The following is a 25,234-nucleotide window of genomic DNA, read 5'->3' on the forward strand; positions in this document are numbered from 1 at the left end:
ACTAGCATTGAATGGCCTTGTACCTTCAAAGCCTGGCTTCTTCCTGCCTGGGGAATTCCTTTGTTGGGAGGTGTTAGAGTGGGCTTCCTTTCAACTCCTTCGCTTAAAGCAGGTCAGGGAGTCGGATCAGGAGGAAGAAGCCAAGCTCTTTCTTTCTTTCTGTTCCAGGCTTGTGTAATGGTCAGAGACGCGTGCCATTTCCCCCCTATCTTCTTCTTCTTCCCCCCTCCCCCCCTTTTAAAATCCTCACCTGGAGAAAAGGTGCCGTTGCGCTGCTTCCTCCCCCTCTCTTCTCCTCCTCCCTATGCGCGTGGGCACCCACAACTTGCTCACGGCTGGGAAGGAAGGTGGGAGGGGGAGGCCTGCTTTCACACTCGCGGATGGAGGGAAAACTCCGGCCGTGAGTGCGCGAGCAGGCCTCCCCCTCCCACCTTCCTTCCCAGCCATGAGCGAGTGCGCGTGCGCTTACCTGTGGGTGTCCATGTGCATGTGGAGGAGGAGAGGAGAGGGGGAGGAAGCGGCGCAATGGCACCTATTCTCCAGGTGAGGATTTTAAAAAGGAGAAGAGGGGGGAAGAAGAAGAAGATAGGGGGGAAACGGCGTGCTTCTCTGACCATTACACGAGCCTGGGAGGAGGAGGCGGGGTGCGCATGCGTGCATGCATGCATGCGGGAGGGGGAGGGGGAGGCATGCCCAGAGGCCGTGCCCCCTCCCAGCAGGGAGGGGGGAAAAAGAAGAAAAAAGACAAAAAAGAAGCTGCTTATTAGCCTTAGGGCACTTGAAGGCACCTCAACTGCACCCCCAGAGGATGGCGCCTTCAGAAACTGTGTAGTTTGCTTACCGGTTGAACTGCCCCTGCTAGCCATATAGCTATAATCTTTCCTTGGTGAACAGGCATCATGCTCAGACTCCCCTTTTGGATCTGCCTTTTTCTCCTCTTCTGAACACTTTTGTGCTTTTGTGGTACTTATTTTAGGCAGAGACAGAATGATTGCGATGAAGAGGACAAAAAGGGGGTACAAGTTGATATCCAAAATACTAAGAATAGTTTGATAATGTATAAGTAATATGTCACTAACAATAAAAAATACACTGGCCCCTCGATATCGATAGGGTTTGGTTCCAGGACTCCCATGAATATCAAAATCCATGGATGCTTGCATTCAATTATATGGCATCCCTTATGTAAAAAGGCAAAAACTCATATAAGTGCTAGAGAGAGCCCAAGTATCTGTGAAATGAGAGAAGGCTACAATGAGTAAGTCTACACATCAGTGTAGTGCTTGTTGTGTGACAAAATCAAGGTTTGCTTTGGAGATATTCCCTCAAATATTTTCAAACAACGATTAGTTGAATTTGTGGATGCAGAACCTGTGGATACAGAAAGATGGCTGTATAAAGAACTCCTCTAGCATTTTTGAGATAAACTGAGAAAAATAAATTTCTAGCACAAGCTTTCATGGATTTCAGTTCCCTTCATCACTTGGAAATATTATGGAGTTAGAAATATAAATCAATCTTCATACAACAGAATTGGAAACTACTCAGTGTGAAATGTTTTCAAAGAGGGAGGGAAATGGAGGGCCCCCCAGGTGAATCAATTAACAGCACAGAGAAGTGAACGGTTTAAAAGGTGGCTAAATATTGTCAGGGATAGAAAACTTTATGTACATGGGTTAGAAATATAATATTGGTGGTCCCCATTACCTTCTCTGCTACCTTTGTTTATGGTGTTGTAGCTGTGTGCCTTGAAATCCTTCATACTTATGATGACCCTATCACAAGGTTTCCCTGGCTTAGAGAGTCTGATTTGCCCCAGGTCACCCAGTGGGTTTCCATGGCTGAACCCTGAGGAATTCAGGGGCCTGCATCTGTTTAGCTTGGGGAAAATAAGGTTGAGTTGCTGTGAGTTTTCCGGGTTGTATGGCCATGTTCCAGAAGCATTCCCTTCTGATGTTTTGCCCACATCTATGGCAGGCATCCTCAGAGCTGTGAGGTCTCTTGGAAACTAGGAAAGTGGAGTTTATCTCTGGAAAGTCCAGATTGGGAGAAAGAACTCTTGTTTGTTTGAGGCATGTGTGAATGTTGCAATTGATCGCCTTGATTAGCATTTAATGGTCTTGCAGATTCAAAGCTTGGCTGCTTCCTGCTTGGGGGAATCCTTTCTTGGGAGGTGTTAACTGGCCCTGATTGTTTCATGTCTGGAATTCCCATTTTCAGAGATTTATTCTTTATTTACTGTCCTGATTTTAGAGTTTTTAAATACTGGTAGCCAGATTTTGTTCATTTAATGGTTCCCTCCTTTCTGTTGAAATTGTCCACATGCTTGTAGATTTGAATGGCGTCTCTGTGTAGCCTGACATGGTGAGAGTGGTCCAGCATTTCTGTGTTCTCAAATAATATGCTGTGTCCGGGTTGGTTCATCAAGTGCTCTGCTATGGATTCCCTCAGGCAGGAAGCAGCCAGGCTTTGAACCTTCAAGGTCATTAAATGCTAATCAAGGTGATCAAGGTGATTCACATTTGCCTCAAACAAACAAGAGATTTTTTTCTCCCAACCTGGACTTTCCACAGATATATAAACCACATTTTCCTAGTTTCTAATATATGCCTCAACCTCTGAGGATGCCTGCCATAGAAGTGGGTGAAACTTCAGGAGAGAATGCTTCTGGAACATGGCCATACAGCCGGGAAAACTCACAGCAATCCAGTGATTCCAGCCATTAAAAAGCCTTCCACAACCCCATGATAGACATTTGAAGGATGCCACATTAAAGAGGGGTGAAGTTTGTTTTCTGCTGCTGTGGAGACTAGAACATAATAGAGCAATGGATTCAAATTGCAGGAAAAGAGATTCCACCTAAATATTGGAAGAACTTCGTGAGAATAAGAGCTTTTTCACCATTGGAATATGCTACCTGGGGTTTGTATGTGCGCGTGGACTGGAGTCCCTTTTTGTTGAAGTTGCTCAGCAGAGTCGGGATGGCCATCTGTGAGGCATGCTTTAGTTGTGTGTTCCTAAGTAGCGGGAGCCTCAGCCTGAGGGGCCGGTGGGACCTCTCCCAAGTTCCTTCCCCCCACGCACAGCTTGCCTCCGTGGCTCCTCCCCGCCCGTGGCCGAGAGAGGCGGGCGCCCAAAGCAGCGGCACAAGCAGCCAAAGCCCCGCTTCGGAAGGAAGGAAGGACGGAAGGAAGCGGAGGGCGGAGAGGCATCGCCGCCGCCGGGGGCAAGCATGGCGCTGGGCAACGGCTCCAGGGCTTCCCTCCCCGTCAATGGCTCGCACCAAGGCTCCTCCAGGAATGGGTCCAGTAAGTCCCGGAGGGTCCAGGGCTGGGGAAGGGCGGGGTTGGCGTCTTCGACCCACACTCCCTTTCCTTAGCCCTTTTTTCCCTACTTGCCTCAAGGACACACCTCGCCTTTGATGGGGCCCACTGCTAAGTTGCATCGGAATGCAATTGGACCCCATTTCAACCAGCTCAGTGCTATGGGATTCTGGATTGCTGTGAGTTTTCCGGGCTATCTGGCCATGTTCCAGTAGCATTTTCTCCTTTCGCTTATGACAGGCATTCTCAGAGGTTGTGAGGTCTGTTGGAAACTAGGCAAGTGGGGTTTATATCTCTGTGGAATGTCCAGGGTGGGAGAAAGAACTCGTGTGTGTTTGAGGCAGGTGTGAATGTTGCAATTGGCCATCTTGATTAGCATTGAATAGCCTTACAGTTTCAAGGTCTGGCTGTTTACTGCCTGGCGGAATACGTTGCTGAGACGTATAGGCTGGGCCTGATTGTTTCATGTCCGGAATTCACCTGTTTTCTGTGTGTTGTTCTTTATTTACTGTCCTGATTTTAGAGTTTTAAAAATACTAGTTGCCAGATTTTGTTCATTTTCATGGTTTCCTCCTTTCTATTGAAATTGTCCACACGAGGATTCAGAAAACAGATATGAATCAATCAGGGCCAGCTAACATCTCTCACCCCAGGTAGTAAACAGCCAGACTTTGAAACTGAAAAGCTATTCAATGCTAATCAAGGTGGCCAATTGAAATCAAGAATAGTTCTCTTCAGCCACCTAAGAACCCACCCCCAAGACCCCACAGATGGAAGACCATCATCCTCGAACTACGAGGGATCGCCTAAGTAAGTAAGTAAGGCCAATTGAAACATTCCCACCTGCCTCAAACAGACAAGAGTTCTTTCACCCACCCTGGACCTTCCACAGATAAACCCCACTTGCCTAGTTTCCAACAGACCTCACAAATTCTGAGGATGCCTGCCATAGATGCGGGCAGAAGGTCAGGAGAGAATGCTTCTGGAACATGGCCATACAGCCCGGAAAATTCATAGCAATCCACTGGAGTCAAACTGGTTACAGTCCTCGATAGGAGTAGCAAGGAGGGAACCAAATGCAGCTGAGCAAAAAAGGAAGCGCTTCAGATAGGAAAGGGTGCCTGAAGAATGGAACTGGGGTGGGAGCGGGTGTTTCTTCATTGCTTGCTCTTCAGGAAGCGAGCCTAGGCTGTGCTTCCCTCCTTTTCCCCAAGCTCTGGGTCTCTCTCTCGGTGGCTCTCTCGGTGGTCACCTGCAACAGGTCGCGGGCTTCCTCTCCTTCAGCACCCGCGGCCTTGGACAGCTCCAGCGGCTCCATCTCTCCTTGTTTGCCCCACCGGGGGTAGGTCTGCAAGGGAGAGCCACTTGCCTGGCAGGCTTGTTTTCACGCCCTTCAAGATCCTGCCTTCTCTTGGAAGCTAAGCTGGGTCAGCCTTGGTTAGTATTTGGGTGGGAAGCTGCCAAGGTCAACCAGGAACCCTAGGCTCTCTTTCAGAGCAACGAACTGGCAAAACCACCTCCTAGTTTTCCTTGCCTAAAAAAAACCTGTGAAATTCCTGTCCTGGCCATACATCAACAGGCGACTACACGGATATGGATGCCTTTCTTTATGATTCTTTCCCGTTAGTTGGAAAGGACTTGTTGCAGCACTGCAACAAGTCCTTGCTGACTAACTGGAAAGAATCAGAAAGAAATCACAATCGACCCCCACCGACAATGGACTGGGACCACACTTGGCACAGAGAAGCCCTGTGACCAACTGAACATACTACAGGGGTTTGTGGGAATTGAACCTGATTTTGGGAGTTTTAGTGCTTGGCACACAGACCCAACATGGCCCACTGTACATAGAGGCAGGATTTGGGGGTGATTGTCCTTTGCATATGGGAGTTGTAGTTCACCCTTATCCAGAGAGCACTGAACCCAGCTGACATCTGATCTGCACCAAACTTGGCACACAGACCCAACATGGCCCACTGTGCATACAGGCGGCGTTTGGGGGTGATTGTCCTTCGCATATGGGAGTTGTAGTTCACCCTTATCCAGAGAGCACTGAACCCTTCTGACATCTGATCTGCACCAAACTTGGTACACAGACCTAACATGGACCACTGTGCATAGATGCAGGGTTTGGGGGTAATTTGTTTTGTATATGGGAGTTGTAGTTCACCCTTATCCAGAGAGCGCTAAACCCAGCTGGCGTATGTGCACCAAACTTGGCACACAGACCCAACATGGCCAACTGTGCATACAGGCAGGGTTTGGGGGTGATTGACCTTGGCATATGGTAATTGTAGTTCACCCTTATCCAGAGAACACTGAACCCAGACAACAAATAACCCAGGCGACAAATGCCCTTTTCAAATAACCCAGGCATTGCTGGGTCCCCAAGCTAGTAATAACAGTAATAATGAATTTATTACCCCTTCTCACTGTGGCTCGAGGTGGGATATAACATCATTAAAACAATATAAAGAAAGGCATCCATGTCTCGGATTGCCCTCTTATATTAAGGCTGTCTACTCCCAAACCCTTAAGCTATAATTTCTCTTCCTCCTGTCATTCATTTTAGAAATTAGTTGGCCTTTCCACCTATTAAAGGTTTCTAATCCAGTTAACAGCATGCTTGTAAGCCACTGATTGGCAGCCTATGCTTGGCTACTCAGAAGCAATCTTATTGGATTTAGTGTGGCTTACTCTCATGTAAGCCTGTGAAGAACTGCAGGCTAAACAGATGTAGATAATGTTTTTAAGGTGATTAAAATGAAAGCAATTTATTCCAATAATACCAAACAGAACATTTCATTTATTGTTCAATAGGACATTGAAATAACCTGCCTTCAAGCATTAATTTTAAAAGCTTTTTCATGGCTTCAGGCAGGTCATACATTAAAAACCACTTACAACATATAGTTCTAAGTGGGTGGTTAAATAATTACTTGGTGATACACATTAAACTTAGCCATTCTTTCTTTTAAAATATGTCTCTCTAAATATCAGTTTGCTAACTATGGCGTAGGTTCTTCCATTGGCAACAGATTGCATAAGTCTGAGCCTGTGGTGACAGCAACAGCAACACTAATGACAAACACACAGCTCAAAAAGACATTAAAAAGAAACCAAATATTGTATCTATGGACAGGAAAACTGACGACTCAAGACTGTAACACAACAAATATTTCTTAGCAAGTAAGACTGCAATCGTCAATATGCTTCCAAAAAAGGCTCTTGCTGAAATCCACCAGACTTACTTCTCAGTAGACTGGATGAGAATTGGAGAGCAAAACCCACTTTAAGGGCCAGGGCTATGTTGTCTGTATAGGAGACTTGTTAAGAAAGATGAAGTAGGATGAATGTCAGGATGGGAGATTTGGAGGAGAACATCCATTCAGTGTTCTAAATTTTTTTAAAATGAACACATTTTTGTTCTCAGTAGATAGAATCATTGGAGAAAGTAGAAAGCATGGATGTTATTATTTTATTATTTATTTATACCCTACTTTATCTCCTCAAAGAGGAATCAAAGTGGCTTGACATAAAAGAATTAGCACAGAATTTAGAATATACAAATTTAGAATATACAAATAGCAGCAAAAAAAAATCAGTTTAAATCCATCAAAACATATTCAAAGTTGAAAATGACAGCATCCCCTGACTAGATCTTAAACACCTTCATCTTTAAATGCCTGTTTGAAGAAAAAGGTTTAATCCTGCTGCTGGAAGGACAGCAGGGAGGAGGCCATTCTGGTTCCCCTGGGAAGAAGGGAGTTCCAGAGTCACAGGGCAGCCATGGAGAAGGAAGGCCCGCTCTCTCGTTCCCACCAACTGAGCTTGAGATGAAGGTGGGACCAAGAGAAGGGCCTCTCCTGAAGATCTAGGGCCTGGGCAGGTTCGTACAAGGGGATTCAATCAGCCAAATAGCCTGGACCTGAACCCTCTAGGGCTTTAAGGGTCATAACCAGCACTCTGAATTATATCCAGGAACAGATTGGCAGCCAGGGGAGCTACTTCAACAGGAGGTTGTCTGCTCCCTGTTGTGCCAAATTCTTCAGAAGCGCAATAGGATAACAAAGAACTACAGTTGTCTCTAGAACAAAGAAATCTTGGTCCATTTAGTTAATACATGAGGCTGGTATTTAAGCCTGTAATGACTGAAGTTTATAGCTTCAGACCAATTGGGTCTGTATTGGGTTACATTATAAAAGTCCGCCCACTTGCATATGAGTAAAACATGCATTCTGTTATCGAAGCCTTTCATGGCCAGAATCACTGGGTTGCTGTGAATTTTCCGGATTGTATGGCCTTGTTCCAAAAGCATTCTCTCCTGACGTTTTGCTGACATCTATAGCAGGCATCCTCAGAGGTTGTGAGGTGTCGGAAACTAGGCAAGTGAGGTTTATGTATCTGTGGAAGATCCAGGGTGGGAGAAAGAATTCTTGTCTGTTGGAGGCAGGTATGAATGTTGCAATTAGCCACCTTAATTAGCCTTTCAGTTTCAAAGGCTGGCTTCTTCCTGCTTGGGGGAATCCTTTGTTGGGAGGTGTTAGCTGGCTCTGATTGTTTCATGTCTGGAATTCCCCTGTCTTCTGAGTGTTGCTCTTTATTTACTGTCCTGATTTTAGAGTTTTAAAAATACTAGTAGCCAGATTTTGTTCATTTTCATGGTTTCTTCCTTTCTGTTGAAATTGCCCACATGCTTATGGATTTCAATGGCTTCTCTGTGTAGTCTGACATAGTGGTTGTTAGAGTAGTTCAGCATTTCTGTGTTCTCCAATAATCTGCTGTGTCCAGGTTGGTTCATCAAGTGCTCTGCTCTGGCTGATTTCTCTGATTGAGTTATTGTAATCTGCAGTGCCTTTCATGTTCCTTGATTTGTGTCTGGGCAATGCTGCTGCGTTTGGTGATCCCTATGTAGACTTGTCCACAGCTGCATGGTATACAGTAGACTCCTGTAGAGGTGAGAGGATCCCTCTTGTCCTTTGCTGAACATAGCATTTGTTGGATTTTGTTTGTGGGTCTGTAGATAGTTTGTAGGTTGTGTTTCTTCATCAGTTTCCCTATGCGGTCAGTGGTTCCCTTGATGTAGTACCAAAACACAGTGCCTGCCATAGATGTGGGCAAAATGTCAGGAGAGAATGCTTTGGAACATGACCATACAGCCCGGAAAACTCACAGCAACCCAAAGCATGCATTATTTGTTTCTAGCTAATACACATACATATTATTGCCAGCAATGTCTGAGATGAGTTATAGTAGTATCCTTTGTAAAATAAAAAGTGAAAAGGGGAGATAATTGAATGTGCAGTTTTTATACCTACTTGTATTTAAAATACTATATAATATTGAAGAAGAAACATTAATTGACCTAATGAAGTCAGGAAACTATTTTACTTGGTCAAAATATTTCTAGCAGATTGAGGTAAGAAATTAAAGAGTTAAAAGTTTCAGCCTGAATAAAATATATTAAAATGATAGAGGCTTGAAAAATTGAAGGTCATAACTTTTAAAAAATTGTACTCATTTTATTGAAATTTGGCATTTGTTTCATCAACATTTTTCACAACGTGTGTTTGACATTTCCACCTTGTAATATGTGATTGAATGAAATTAGTATTGGAATTAGTAATGAAATTTATGAGAGAACAGTATATTCGTCATTTTTCTTGTGTTTATTGAATTTACCATCCAAATATACATTAAAAACAGTTACAGTAGTAAAAACACCCAGTTTTTTCATCACAGGTCTGTGAAGGGAGAAAGACGAGATAAGGGTTTGAATGAGAAGATGTGTTGAAATAGTCTAATTAAGGCCACTTGACGTGTTAAATGGAGGCAAGCCTGAATTTGCTCCCAGGTGTATATTGGAGCAGGGAACTGCAGCTGCCTGTGTAGTAAACTCATTTGTATACAATGCAATCACACTTATATTTAGGTTGACAATTAAGACTGCATAGGTGTTTACCTAAAATGTAACATGTGTCCTAGGCCTGTTTTTCCTAAAATTATGTCAAAATGGGAAGAAAGCAAAGTCATAAAGGAAGAAGAAAGATAAAATGCTATGCAATTTTGGCCCAATATTTTCTTTATTTGACTGAACCACCTGCAGAAAGCCTTTTTGCAAGGTTTGTTTCTTGCTTGTGGTTATTAGGGTCAGGCCAACTCAGACCCCTTTTACACTACCATATAATCCAGATTATCAAATCAAATAATCCAGATTATCTGATTTGAACTGGATGATTATATGAGTCTACACTGCCATATAATCCAGTTCGAAGCAGAATTTTATATGTCAGTGTAGAAGGGGCCTCAGTTACAACACCTTGTAACTGAACATCCCCATCTGGAAATACCTTCAAATCAATCTGTTTCAGAGTCCTGGTTTCACTGAACAGAGTTTTCTTCCTGACACACACATTTATAAATCCTTTGTAAATAGAGACTGAAGGTGGAAGGTAGAATAGGAAGATAACGTCATTTAGAATGATTTGGATGATAGCTGCCTTTTACCAAATAGCTCTTTTTACTTAAATAAGGGGCTGGGCTGGGAAGAGAAAGGATCCAGCCAACTTGCTGTTGCTTATGAGAAACCCTCTTACCATATATTGTCAATGGCTTTCATGGCCAGAAATACAGGGGTACTGTGTGGTTTCCAGGCTATATGGCTGTGTTCTAGCAGTATTTTCTTCTGTCATTTTGCCTGCATCTGTGGCTGGCATCTTCAGAGGATCTGAAGGTAGTCAAGCAAGTAGAGTATCTATATACACCTGTGGCATGTCCAGGGTGGGAGGAAGAACCATATTTAATGTTTTGATGTTAAATTGATGCTTAAATTGAAAATACAAATGAAATCTAAACATTAATAAAATAGAAGTGCTGTAAAAACAGGTTATCTATCCAGAGAAATTAAACTGTACCTCTAACACTTTCTGAGCAACAACTCCCATAGAATTTCAGAGTTGTAGCCTTGAAAATATTTTTTCAGGCTCTGCTGATACCTAACAATATCTGCAGAAAATTGTAGGACAAAGCTTAAAAGTCTGCATCTCCTTTGAAAAACACCTACCATTTCTTTCTGTAAGTGCGTTTCTAACCCTCCCTTTGATGCATTTCATCTCTTTGTCGCACCATGATTTGTGTTCAGCATTGCCTTCTGTCTCAGAGGACACTGAGGATGGGTCAGTTAACTTGTGCCGTGCCATAAGAGTTGGTGGAGAAGAATCACGGATGCACAAACCTAGGCCCCTTCAGCACAGCTGTATAAAACCCACACTGAACTGGATGATATGGTAGTGTGTATTACTGTATATGCATGTATGTGACTAAGTTTCTGTGGGATCACTACTTGTGTAAGTGTGTGTTAAGAGAAAAACACCTGGTTAATTACAACTCATGGTTGAGTAATTGGAACAATCAGGGCTAACAGGCTTGAGCCACTCCCTGAATGGGGTATATCTGGGAAATGTTTGCAATGTCTTTTGGGGACTTACTGAATGCTTGCTGAGAGCCTACTATGAAGATGCATGAATTTAATGCAAGAGACTTTATGTGAGTTTTTGTTGCTGGAAGTTTTATTATGATTTTTGACTCTGCTACTTAAGAGTAAATTTTTGATTTTCTCTTCCATTTTCGTGGCTTGTTTTTCTTTTGCTCATTGTGGATACAACAAAGGACTGGATAAGTCTGGACAGGACTGCACACAGTTTGTTTTTCTACAAACCCGTAACAGGTTATGGGCCCAGTCTCAGGTCCAGTTGCAGACCAGTTCCAGAAGTAATCCACAAAAGACTGTAGCAAGAAGAAATTGTTTTGTTTTGCATTTTGAATTTACTTGCAAACAAGGAAGATGGATCCTGGGGTGAATCTTGCAGCTTTCCCAATGGCCAGGCTTAATGGCAATAACTATTCCATTTGGAAAGTAAGAATGGAAAGTTATTTAAGGAGGGAATCCTTATGGGAATGTACAGAGAACCCAGTCCAACAACCAGATACAGCAGAGCAACAAAGGGCACAGGAAAGGGCCAAAGCAACACTTATCCTGGGTGTTGACGATGACCAGCTCGTCCATATATGCAGCCTGCCTACTGCCAACGCGATTTGGGTAAGACTGAGAGAGGTGCATGCTTCAGACTCAGCAGCAACAGTGGCTGTACTAGCGAGACGACTATATAGAAAGAGACTGAAGAGAAATGAAAGTCTCAAGGACCATTTGCAGACATTGCAGAGTTTGTTTTTGCAGCTAGAGGAGAGAGACTTTAAACTTACAGAGGCAAACAAATGTTTTATTGTGTTGTCCTCAATGGATGATTCTTTTGACGGAATAGTGAATTCCCTAGAGTCGCTCCCACAATCACAATTAAACCTGCAATACATTTGTGCGAGACTTTTGGCAGATTGGGAGAGAAGGAGAGATCGTGGCCTGGAGTCTGCAAACACAGCAGGACGTTCCCAGGAGAAGCAGTCATCTGGAGTTGCACACGAGGAAGAGACAGAGAGAGTCTGTGTGGTGAAAAGCTGTTTCAACTGTGGGTCTCCAAACCACTTAAAGAGAAGCTGTCCAAAGCAACAAGGGAAGCAAGGGAAGAAGGTGAACCAAAGGAGGGGTTCCTCGCATGTAAGATTTGTAAAGTCCCAAAGAAGTCCTGCAGATGAGGACATATTTTATGTGGACTCTGGGTGTTCAAAGCACATAGTGAACAACAAAAATTTAATTCAGAATCCTGTAGATCCTGAATGCTCAAATGTTATCCTTGCAGATGGAAAGCTTTATCCAGTTCAAGGTCAAGGGGAAGTTTTTGTTAAACATTTGGGGAGAACATTAAGAAATGTATTTTTAGTTCCAGAAATTGACTATAATCTTTTATCTGTTGGGAAACTAGATAAAGAAGGGTATGCAGTGAACTTTTTTGGAGGCAAGGTCAGGATTCTGAAAGGGAATAAGTTATGTGGAATTGGAGTATTACAGGGAGATTTGTATGTCTTAACCCCAAGAGGTAATACAAATGAGGTAAATGTGATTAGTAAGAATGCTCCATTACATCAAGGTTGCATTCATGATTTACATAGAGCACTAGGTCACCCAAGTTTCAAAGTATTATATAAAATGCAAGATTTCAGTGAAGGCATTAATTTGAAGGATTGCAAGAAGTTTCTGGATTGCAATGTATGTAAGAAAACAAAAGCACAGTCAGCTCCAATTAGTAAGAAAAGCTTAAGAAACTCAGAAGAAGCTTTTCAATTAGTGCATGCTGATTTAATTGGTCCTTTTCAGCCAAGTAAAGGTGGAGCAATTTATGTTTTGTGTATTTTAGATGATTATTCAAATTTTGCATGGAGTTTTCTGTTAAAACAAAAGAGTGAGGTTTTTGAAATTTTTAAAAATTGGGTAGCATATGTTAAGAGGCAGTTTGGAGCTGGAGTAAAAGCTCTACAAACAGATAGAGGAGGAGAATTTACCTCACACAATTTGGAGCATTTTCTAAAGCAGGAGGGGATAAAGCACCGACTTACATGTGCTTATCAGAGTGCAGAAAATGGAAAAATAGAAAGGTTTGTGAGGAAAATACAAACAGTGAAAGATTCATTGTTAGAAGATTCAGGGTTACCACAAAATCTTTGGGGAGAAGGAATGTTAACTGCATGTTATCTTATAAACAGACTCTGGTGTGAGCCTATTCAGAACACACCTTATTTTTTGTTATATGGTAAGAAACCTCCATTAGGGCATTTACGAACTTTTGGAACACAGGCATGGGTTTTTGTACCCAAAGCAATGAGAAAGAAAGGACAAGATAAAGCTAGGAGGTTAACCATGGTTGGGTATGCTCAAGGAGCCAAAGCTTGGCGGTTTTTAGACAAAGATGGTACAATTGTAATATCTAGATCTGCAAATTTTGCTCATAGTCAAAACTGGGATAAAATACATGCTAATCATGAAGTTTTCCTTCCAATTTCAAATGAGAAAACTCGTGAGCAAGGTAAACAATCAGAGCAGGGTAGTATTGCAAAGCCAACATCTGCTAGTCACCAACTCTCAAGTAGTCAAGTTACTCAGCCTGAGCTAGTCAGAACTAGGCATCCCAAGATAGAAGTAAGTGAACCTGAAGAAGTAGATATAAGACCAGAAGTAAATGAGCAACAAGATGCCATGCCAAGTACTAGTCAGGACATAGGTCTCAGAAGGAGTGAAAGAACCAGGAAAAAACCTGATAGATTTAAAATTTAAAATGTAAGAGTATGTTTGGTCAACCATGAACCTCAGACTTTTGAGGAAATGGAGAGTTTGCCACAAGGGGGGAAAGAAAAATGGTTAGAGGCTATAAATGAAGAATTAAAAAGTATGGAAAGGTTAAATGTATATGAACCTGCAACTTTACCAGAAGGAAGTAATCCTATTGATACAAGATGGGTTTTCAAGCAGAAAATTGATTCTGATGGTAAGGTACGCTACAAAGCGCGTCTTGTAGCTAGAGGGTTTACACAGATCAGGGACATAGATTATACAGAGGCGTACTCACCCACTGTGAGCCCCAGTTCTGTAAGATTAATTTTAAGTCTTGCAGCATGTCTAAATTTAAAAACATATCATTTTGATATAAGCACAGCATATCTGAATGCTAATTTAAAGGAAAACTTATATATAATACCTCCACCAGGTTCTAAGTGCAGAAATACCAACACAGTTTTCAAATTAAACCGGGCACTTTATGGTCTTAAACAGGCGGGGCTTGCCTGGAATGATTGTTTGAATGATGCTTTGACCAAAATGGGTTTTCAGAGAAGCCGAGCAGACCCATGTGTGTATATAAGAAATATACAGCACGACTATCAAATACTTTTTGTATATGTAGATGACTTATGTTTTGCAGCTGAGAGTCAATCAGAAATTGATCAGTTTGCAGAAGAACTAGGCAAACATTTCAAACTGAGAAACCTTGGTCCAATACAGTATTTTCTTGGAATACAAATTATGAGAACTGAACAAGGTTTTATGTTGAGTCAAAAAGGAAAAATATTGCAGATTTTGGAAAAGCTAAACATGAAAGATTGTAAAGGGGTTCAGTCACTCATGATTTTAGGTTTTACAAATGAAGTAGAAAATTCTGAACCATTTGAAGAAAAGATTTTGTATAAAAGCATTATTGGGCAGTTGTTATACATAAGCAATTACACAAGAGGAGACATAGCATTTGATGTAAATTTCTTAAGTAGATATGTAAGCAATTCATCCGTTTCAGCATGGAATGGACTTAAGAGAGTGGCAAGATATTTAAAACAAACTCAAGATTTTTGTTTAGTTTTAAGTCCGGATGACTCACTGTCTTTAGAAGTATATGCAGACAGTGATTTTGGAAATAGTGCAGATAGGAAATCAACAACTGGAGTTTTAGTTAAATTTTCTAATACAGTCATAGATTGGAAATCCAAAAAGCAGGGGTTTGTTGCTTTAAGTTCCAGTGAAGCTGAATTTGGTGCTCTCAGCTTAGCTTATACAGAAATCTGTGTGATAAAACAATTATTGAAAGATTTGCAAATACCTGTTGAAGATCCTACAAAAATATATGAAGATAACCAAACATGCATTTTGATGGCAACACAAGCCAGAGTAAAACAAAGAAGCAAGCATGTAGATATAAAATACAGTTGTGTAAGAGATGCAGTAAAGAATGGTGAGATTGATTTAATGTATTGTAACACATCTCTAAATCTGGCTGATATATTGACAAAGCCACTAAGCGTTCAGAAACATGAACAGGTCTTAAATGATTTAGGAATTTTTGAATGTACTATGTAAAATGTACTATGTTTTTCCTCCTAACACAAGGAGGGGTATTACTGTATATGCATGTATGTGACTAAGTTTCTGTGGGATCACTACTTGTGTAAGTGTGTGTTAAGAGAAAAACACTTGGTTAATTACAACTCATGGTTGAGTAATTGGAACAATCAGGGCTAACAGGCTTGAGCCACTCCCTGAATGGGATATATCTGGGAAATGTTTGCAATGTCTTTTGGGGACTTACTGGGGGACTTACTGAATGCTTGCTGAGAGCCTACTATGAAGATGCATGAATTTAATGCAAGAGACTTTATGTGAGTTTTTGTTGCTGGAAGTTTTATTATGATTTTTGACTCTGCTACTTAAGAGTAAATTTTTGATTTTCTCTTCCATTTTCGTGGCTTGTTTTTCTTTTGCTCATTGTGGATACAACAAAGGACTGGATAAGTCTGGACAGGACTGCACGCAGTTTGTTTTTCTACAAACCCGTAACAGTGTGGACTCAGATAACCCAGTTCAAAACAGATATTCTGGATTATCTGGCTTGATATTCTGGGTTGTATGGCTGTGTGGAAGGTCCCCAAGAGGTTCTGCTCTGGGCATCCTGCTGTCACAGATGAGCTGTGTACTGCATCTGTAGCAGGACTGCTTTCAAGGTGTGCAGAGATAGTATGCAGACATTTTGTTTGTGGAGCTTTTGTAGTGAAAAGGAGATGAATCCAGATTTGCAAAACTATATTGCTTCAACATGTGCAAAAGAGATATTCTAAGCAGCCTTGGGTTTTCTTCAAAGAAAACACACAGCCTCACATTCACTTTCACACAACTAATGAAAACATGGGAAACTATACCGTAATACGGTTGCATATCAGGTCAGACTATTTGTTCATTTAGGCCAATACTTTCTACTCAGAATATAAAAAATAAAATGTATTATACAGTCACATTCATAGTACAGGTTGAACACTCCGTATCCAAAATTCAAAAATCAGAAATACTCCAAAATCTGATTATGTACATATAGGTAAATACAGATATTTGAAATTTTGTGGCGGGGGATTTAAAATCTAAATAAAGCACTTCTGGTTCCAAGTATTTTAGATCAGAGTTACTCAACCTATATACAATCTGTTCAACTTTTGTAATAGCTATCTCTTTAGGCAGAATCACCATAAAGTCAGAATCCTGTTCTTGACATGTGATCATTCTGCATTGGGGTTGGCAATATCTGGCCCTCCAGATGTCACAGGATAGCAACTCCCATGTTATAACAAATGGTAAGAGATGACAGGGGAACTTGTAGCAACATGCAGAGAATTTCTCATGGGAATTCCCTCCCAAGAGAAACCAGAACGGTCCATCCCTGCTGGCCTTCCGCAAGCAGGTCCTGACTTTCTTCTGCCAACAGGCTTTTGGGGAAGGGTGGGTGGGATTGGGATGGGGATGAGTTTTAATGTATTTGCTGTATTTTAATGTATTTGCTGTATTTTAATTCTGTTTTTACCACACTCTTTTTATTTATTGTTTTTTAAATTTTGTATTGCTCATTTTAAACTGTTTAGTGTGGATAGATGTTAGCCACCTTGAGTCCCCATGGGGAGCAAGGCAGGATATAAATAAAGATGATGATGATGATGATAAAAAAGGGTCACAAGTTCCCTATCCCTGTCATATATGATCTCCTTGTTCCAGCTAACAGTTGTTAGTTACGTGACCCAACCAGGGAGAAAAGTGAGGCACAAGAATAACTCAGAGCAATGGATGGCTAAGCTGGTTGGAGATGAAGGGGTTGAATTCCAGAATATCAGGAGGGCTCTGAAGATGTACATATCCATCAACCTCCATGATGTAGAGCACAGTGTGCCTATCTGCAGGGGACACTTTACCAGACTTCATGTGGATGTGTAAAATCACAGATAATAGTGAAGACTATAATTTTCCTTGTATTGAATGGTGGAAGAACTGAGAAGGGGTTTTGCTTGAGAAGGAGGCCCTAGGTGAATAAATGGAACTACGGATAAGTGAAACTGTATATATTGGTGCTGCAGATATATATGGTACCTCCTTGCTGGGAATCTTTTGGAAATATAGGATATACAGTCAAAACTCTCCAAAAGAAAAAAGCCTATTTGGTATCCTCCAGATATTTTGGACTAGGACATTGATCACCAAGCATAACTCATGGTGAGGGAAGCTGCAGTCCAACATATTTTTGCTAGTATCAGAGACATACGTCTCTGAACTGAACAATGACTAGAATTTATTCGCTTTCTTAATGGTTATTCAGGTTTCCAGCTGGTAAAATGTTCCTAATAATTTTGGTATTCATAGAACCCCAGATGAAACTTGAAGGGGGGGGGGGAATGGAGTAGCAAAAGAACGATGCAAGCACCCAGTCGGCAGTAGCATAATTGGGTGGGAGAAACAAGGGGCTCTTGACTTAATCCCCCTGCCTCCAAGCAATGAGAAATAGGCAGGGGACATCTGCTTCAGAATAGCTGGAGCAGGATTGTGTGGGCTTGGCGGTGCTGGCTGAGAAACAATAGCTATCTTTCCATTTTGCTCTGCGTATGATGGAGAGTTAATCAAACCCCGTAATGAGCCTGGGTGCTTTCTTTAGATTAATAACCATTTGGGAAAGAGTGACTCTAGAGTTTGTCACAATTGAAATGTGGGCAGGTAATTAATCCTCTTCGAAATGATCCATACCAACAACTGTTTTCCTGTAACTGGCAAGGGAGGTGAATGCCCACGGGGGAGGGGGAAAGAACGTATTGTTACATGATATTTTGGATGGGTGACACATTGTGTAAACAGAAATTTGGGGAGCATTTTTTTCAAAATCCATAAGATCAATAATTTTTCTTTAAACCTAATCCTCACACAGCCAATATAGGATATATAATATGGAATTCTCTTTGCAGCATATACTAGCATATACTTCCTTATCGAGCAGTTAGTCCTACCTTAGTATATAAGAGGCAGGCTTGCCAACTTCTTTTCTAATAAAAAGAATTTGTATGAATGTGCATATGAAAGAAATGCAGCAGGTGGTGCTTTCTGGGTATTCATGCTGAGATACACATTTCTGCTTGTCATTAAACTACTAATAGCACCACTGCTCCAAGAGATGGGAAAAGTTCTGATAATCTGTATGCTTTAAATCATTTAGGAATAGGATGCACATGTATTCAGGATGCTGCTAGGGAAATTTATATCAGCAGGAGGAGACTCAAAATTTCTGGCAGGCATGTATGGGTTTGATAGCCAGCTGAAGTTAGAGCACATGTCGTTTACAGCTTTAACAATCTTATAGAGAACAAAATTTCAGTTGGTAGTGCTTGCCTTAAAAGGGACACAGGATGAAATTCACTATTCCACACAACTATTAAAGCTACAGGAGACCCTGGAGACTCACAGAGTGACCTCGGCCAAGATACACTAAGAGGAGTACAATACTTTGCTATATAATTCTAACAGACATGTGCCTAGGTTTAGTGCTTTGAGTGCTGGACTACTCTGGAGACCAAGATTCAAATTCCCACTTGGTCATGGAAACCCACTTAATGACCTCAGCTAAGTCACACTCTCTTGGCCTCCAAGGAAGGCAAACTTGCTCTAAACAAATGTTGCCAAGAAAACTCCATAATACATTTGCCTTACCGTTACCATAAGTTGGAAAGATAAAAAAAGGCTTTTATTTCCTATTTGACAACCCTACTTGTCAAGAGGGAAAATTTTGACTCCATGATATCCATTGTAGTCAAACCCATCATAAAGGGATCTTGAGCAAGAGGGAAATAATATGTTTTAGTGCTGTATGGCATGTAAAAGGGAGCAGTGGTCACTTAGAGACCACATCGGACAACGTGGGAACCTTTTATGAGAACTAGGCTGAGCCTTGGGCATTTCTATTGCTGCTTGATATGAAGCAATGTCTTGAATACAGCTTGCTCTCCATCTTGTTTGGGAAAGAGATCTGTGGGTTGGAGTGTCCATGTCATCCTATCATAGAAGCAATGTTGGCTGCTAAACTGCCAGCAGAAGTGGGAATCAAACTATGAACCACTCATGATAAGATGTTTTTAGATGTGACTCATATACCAGACACCAGTCTGGGCCTATGTGATGAGTCAATAATGTGTTAAAGACAGAATGTATAAATGTTACTTCTTTGGACTGTAGTTTTCAGAATCAGTCATAAGGCTTCTAATTTATTATTTATTTATTTACAGGATTTATATTCTTCTCTTCTCATCCTGAAGAGGACTCAGGGCACAGCACATGATACATATACAGCAAACATTCAATGCTGATTATAACAATAACAAGGCAGACAACAGATAGATAGATATATAGGCTTTCCCATCTTTTGGCATCTTTTGGAGGCTGTGCTCAGTTCCATCCACCAGGGAGTGCTGTTGCTCCATCTCCCTGCCAAAGAACTTTCACTGTTCAGAAACATCCTCCTTTTTCTGATCGAAATGCTGAGCCTAAATACCTCCCCTCTTTAATGTGGTCCCTATTTATCTACTCGCGTTTGTTTTCGAACTGCTAGGTAGGCAGAAGCTGGGCTAAAGGTCAGGAGCTCACCCTGACCTGGGCTTCAAACTCTCAACCTTCCGGTTAGCAAGATTTATTGCAGCTTGGTGATTAACCTGCTGTGCTAAAGCCCAGCCCAATGAAGGATCTATCAGAATTGATCATATTTAAAAGCTTCTAATGAAGGAGGGTCACCATCATCTAAATCAGTCTCTTCCACAGTCAAACAACTCTTAGAGTAAATAATTTCCTCCTAATGTTCAGGTGGATCCTTTTTTTCTTTGCAATTTGAAGCCATTGGCTTCTGTCCTTCTGGAAAAGCAGAAAATAGGCTTATTTTACATTCTACATTACATCTTCACTGTGTGAGAACTCTAGTCTCAAAGAGTAAACTTTACACATTTTAGTTTTTTACATAAATGTTGACTTATTATTGAGTGAACAATTCAGTGCTTATACTCTATTGCATATAGCAACTGTTTATTAATAAGTCATCATTTATGTAAAACCCATTGATTCCACAGGACTATACTGGTTGGGGCCAGCAGTTGTATTCTACATGGTTAAATAAAAAGAACTTCAAGGGGATACATAGGTATTCACAGATATTTATCTATTGTCCTTGTCCTTTTTTCACAGTGGTGGAAAGGCCAACTCCGTACACCAACGTGATTATGCCTAGTTTGTTCGGCATCATTTGTTTCCTTGGCATAGTTGGGAACCTGGTTGTGATATATACCATTATCAAGAAAAAGAAACTGAGGTGCAAGCAGACAGTGCCTGATATCTTCATTTTCAACCTCTCCATTGTGGACCTGCTTTTTCTGCTGGGCATGCCCTTCCTCATCCATCAGCTCCTTGGCAATGGTGCTTGGTATTTTGGGTCTCCTTTGTGCACCATCATCACTGCTCTGGACACTAACAGCCAGATCACCAGCACCAATATCCTGACAGTCATGACCCTGGACCGTTACCTGGCGACTGTCTACCCCCTCAAGTCCACTTATGTCCGGACGCCATATGTGGCAGCCTTGGTGATTGGCTTGGTTTGGCTTCTCTCTTTTCTTACCATCATCCCCGTGTGGATGTATGCAGGGCTGATGCCTCTGGAGGATGGGACTGTCCGGTGTGCGCTTCTGCTGCCCAACCCAGAGACTGATATCTACTGGTTCACCATTTACCAGTTCATGCTAGCTTTTGCTATCCCACTGTTCATCATCTGTGTGGTGTACTTTAAGATCCTTCAGCATATGGCCACCACCGTAGTGCCCTTACCCCAGAGGAGTCTCCGTGTCCGCACAAAGAAGGTCACCCGGATGGCTGTTGCCATCTGCTCTGCCTTCTTTATTTGCTGGGCCCCCTTCTATATCCTCCAGCTGGCACATCTTGGGATAGAGACACCTTCTGTTGCTTTCTTCTATGCTTACAACTTTGCTATTAGCCTAGGCTATGCCAACAGTTGCCTCAACCCTTTCCTCTATATTGCCCTGAGTGAGACCTTCAAGCGTCACTTCATGGTGGCCATTCGTCCAGCCAAGGAGCAGTTTCGGGTCAACAATAACAACCACAGCACAACAGAGGCCAGTATGTGCTTGAAGCTTGCACCAGAATCCACCCAACAGACCCAGTTTTTGGAGGACTTTTCTCCACATGCCTTGCCTGTGGCAGTTGCTGTTCGCTAGGTGGCCTTTCTGCAGGTTTGATAGTCTGCTGTTACAAGGCCATGGAATATGTTTCTGCCCCAAACTCTCACTATAGGAATATGGAATGAATGATCAAAGCCAACCAAGACTCCAAGATGGGCTAAAATCTATACACATTCAGCTATTGCTTCTTCAAAGATATGATGAAAGATGGAAAGTTTTGCTGAATATACAGGGAACCAGAGAGTGCAACAAAGTTTATAAGAAACTTAAGGATATGCTAGCAGATATGCCAACGCCATGCACACTGTCAAAACAACAATCAGATAAAGAGACATAAAAAGGACAGGAAAACTTGGAAAGACAGCATCCCGACTTTTAATGAGCAAAGTAGAATGTCTCTAAAACATTCCTGCACAAAACACCAAAGCTTGTGTACAATATTTGCAGATGTGTCAGGCATAATCAGGTACAACAATATAATAAAAGTCTTTAAGGATTAGAGAAAGAGCATCAGTTTTCTAGAGTCAAATACTGAAGTATTTATGGCAAAACTCCAATGCTCTATCTCTAGAACATTTTATGAACATCTGGGGCTGCTACTCAATCTGGACACCTTTAACAAGCATTGAGCAGAATTTGAACTACGGCGCTTTATTTTGGGCTACAGCTCTCACAAATCCCCAGTGTGCTTGTTACACTCCAAAAAAAGGATTCCTTTTTACTGATCGCTTGCAAGGAAATATCAGCTGTATGTTATATGCTCTAAGCTTTTATGCTCTCTTCCACATCTTTCTCACATACAGAGGATTTGAGGTGACAACCTAAGTGAAATATCATGGTCCACATTTGTTGATAAATGTGTATTATAGGCCCAGTGGGGGGAATGATTGGATCCACTTGACACAGGTCCCAACTGAGGAGGTATAGCCCAGAATGGGGCCAGACCCAAAGACTGGATGACCCATCTACAATCAATGGAGGCCGCTTCACCAAACCCAACTGCTGACTAGAGCTGGAATAACAGAAGTGGGATTCTGCATGAAGAGGAGCCACTGTATGATTCCCCTGTAGCCGAGGAATGAGGCAGAGCCAATAGCTTTGAGCCTGGTTGCTTCTACCAGTTATACTTGAAACTGGGTATGACGGCAACCTAACTTGGTCCAGTTCCTTTGCTCTAACTGCCAAAGTTGTGCCAATTTAACATATAACATTAACTACATGGAGCTGATTTTGAAGACGATACAAAGTATTGCAGACAGACAGATAACTGGGGCTGTTTACAAGGATTGTACAAATCCTCAGCTTCAACAGCTCCACAGGCTGCTTGTCTCTTTCTAGGTAAACTACTAGTTGTGGTTATTCCTTGTAAAGCCCTGTAAGGCTTAGGACCAGCCTGTCTGACAGACTTTATCTTCTGGTATGAGCCTGTCCAGGCCTAAATATCCTTAGTAGAGCCTCTTTCATGCTTACCATTTTGATGGGCACAGTGCATAGCAGGGGCTTCTTGGTGGCTGCCCCTCGGCCCCAGAGCTTTCTTCCTAGAGAGACTAGAATGGCCCCCTCTTGGCTAACCATCTTTTAACAGGCAAAGATTTTTTCTATATTCTGAAAAGTTTCTGGGAACTGAAAATTTGTAAAGAAAGGGCTTTTAATATGGTGCTGTACTGTATTAATTAGGCTACATTTTGATTGTGTGTTTAAAATTGTTTCTAGTATTTTAGACTGTTTAATTCCATTATAATTGTGATTTTTAAAATATGCTTTAACTAAATTGCATTTGCTTTATTTTGTAAGCTGCCTTGAGTCCAGGTTTATGACAAAGATAAGGTATAAATACAGATCATCTTTAACCTTACCATCAACACTACCATCAAAGCATATCATATGACCAGACTAAATATATAATGCACACTGCACAGAAATTGACCAAAACAACTTGATTCGGAAAAGTCAGTGGGAAGTCAGTGGGAAGCTACTCCAAAACTAACTGACTTCAACTCACAGAATTCTTGACCACTGGCCAAGCTGGATGGGGCTTCTGGGAGTTGAAGATCTGGAGGAACAAAGATTGGCAATCATTTCTGTAGAGAAAGGGAGAATAAGCAGAAGGAAGCAGTAGATGAAATAGTTGATAATATAGTGAGTCCCAAATTTTACTATGGCCTTTGTTTTCAGACTAGTGTTTTGAAAAGGGCACCTCGGCACCCTTAGTGTCTTCTGTCTCTTGCAGAAGTCTGGGGTATGTAATTTGGGAAGGCGAGGACCTCTGTAGATGAAATTTCCAAAGCCCCCACCCTAAGCTACATTTCCCAGAATTCTGCAGGAGGCAAAAGACGCTAAGAATGCAGAGGTTTAAAACACTCATCTGATGAAGCCTTTAAGGCAATGGTTCTCAACCTGTGGGTCCCCATAAGGTCTTCTTGGCAAGATGGAATAAGAGAAGGTTTGTCTTTGCCTTGCTCTTTGACTGAAAGAGTGACTTGCCTAACTGGGTGTGCCTGTGTGTGTACTTATTCTGGTAGTTGATAGGCCAAATGATAGATTAAGACTCGTCAGGTTTAATAGAAATGGGCATCATGTTAACTACTGATTCATTGCTACAGAAAAACAGGTCAGTGTCCCTTTTTCCCTTCAGTAATCATCCCCACCCTCCTGTTGAGGTTTCAGATCAAGCTGCAATCAGTTAATGAACTTTGCCATATATCCCAGGATTGGTGTCATAAAGCCTCCAATTGTTTGTGGAGATTGATCTGTCAAAACTAGACCACCAAGACTACTCTGTAGTTGCCCCTCCTCAGGAACGATCAAGAAATAACCTAAGTGATTGTCATTTTGCTCTTGTTTTGAAGGTACTCAGATTGTTATCTGCTCCAGTTGGAGGATGAAGATTGTTTTAATGCAACATATTTTGTTTTGTTGAAATATACTTGCATTAGTCAATATTTGTAACGACTGCTTGCTAGTGTTGAACCTCGCACCTTAAAAACAATTCCAAAGTGTCTGAGTTTTATAAAGAAATTTGGATTTGAGAAATGTTTCATTGTTTTTTCCTTACTATGGATGCAAGTGTCAAATCTGATGCACATAGCTCAAACAAGACAGCCACAGCAGACCAAAACCAGTTGTTTTACAATAAAAAGTGTCATCTAGCATTCATTGCTGCCACCTGAGATGATGATTGGATGCGACTTTTTAGGCGCATGATTTGGAGAGCTGTGCAAGTAATTACTTGGAACCTATTTTTCTGTCTGAACAGAATTCAGGGAAGATGTAAACTGGAAAAAAGAATTGTGTGCATTGCATGTAAATATGTGTTTACTGTTATTTGTTGATGTAAATATAAATAAAAATGAGAATTGCCATGATTGGGATCATGACTGGAAAATGTCAAAAATAAAAGTATTCAGACATTGTGTTTTTATTCTAAATTCATGATTTTCAGGGCCGTAGCCAGAAAAAAAAAGGGGGGGGGGGTTGAACCCCTAACACCTCCCCCCCCCCCGGCTACAGGCCTGTCAGTATTTGCTTGAGATAGTACTTGCAGTTCTGGAGGGACTCTTAATTTTTCACATCTCATAGACTTAGCATGGGGATTTGGTTAACCAGTTAAAATTCATGAGTAAACCAGGTTTTTTTAACCTGAAAAATTTGGGGGGGGGGGGGTTGAACCCCTAACCCCTCCCCCCAGGTTACAGGCCTGATGATTTTGTCCTTTTGAGAGACTTCCAAATATGATCTGAAGAACATTTTATTGTATTTATTTGAAAGATCGATACCCTGCTTTTCAGTTAAACTCTGAGAAAGTAAGAACACGAAATAATAGAAAGAAAGGTTAGGTAGAAGCTTGTCGCTAGAGTTTTCTACCATAATTATTTGTGTGGAGGTGGCTGTGGCAGTGGGAAGAAAAAGGCCACAGGGCAGCAGTCATGAAAGAAGTATGGTACAGT

General features: G+C 41.6%; 1 protein-coding gene across 1 annotated transcript; it reads left to right on the forward strand.

The window, feature by feature from the left end:
- The first annotated feature begins 3,009 nt into the window (after positions 1–3,009).
- LOC100556889 (melanin-concentrating hormone receptor 1) lies at positions 3,010–23,242 on the forward strand. Its single transcript, XM_062970602.1, has 2 exons — positions 3,010–3,308; positions 20,281–23,242. The coding sequence occupies exons 1-2, from the start codon at positions 3,233–3,235 to the stop codon at positions 21,321–21,323; spliced, it is 1,119 nt and encodes a 372-aa protein (XP_062826672.1). The 5' UTR covers positions 3,010–3,232; the 3' UTR covers positions 21,324–23,242.
- The last annotated feature ends 1,992 nt before the right edge of the window (positions 23,243–25,234 follow it).

This window comes from Anolis carolinensis, chromosome 2 (genome assembly GCF_035594765.1).
Source record: "Anolis carolinensis isolate JA03-04 chromosome 2, rAnoCar3.1.pri, whole genome shotgun sequence".
In the NCBI taxonomy this organism is placed as follows: domain Eukaryota; kingdom Metazoa; phylum Chordata; class Lepidosauria; order Squamata; family Dactyloidae; genus Anolis; species Anolis carolinensis.

Coding starts and splice junctions, on each gene's coding strand:
- LOC100556889 (XM_062970602.1), top strand. CDS start 3,233: ATGGCGCTGGGCAACGGCTCCAGGGCTTCCCTCCCCGTCAATGGCTCG. Junction 3,309..20,280: donor CTCCTCCAGGAATGGGTCCA/GTAAGTCCCGGA, acceptor CTTTTTTCACAG/TGGTGGAAAGGCCAACTCCG.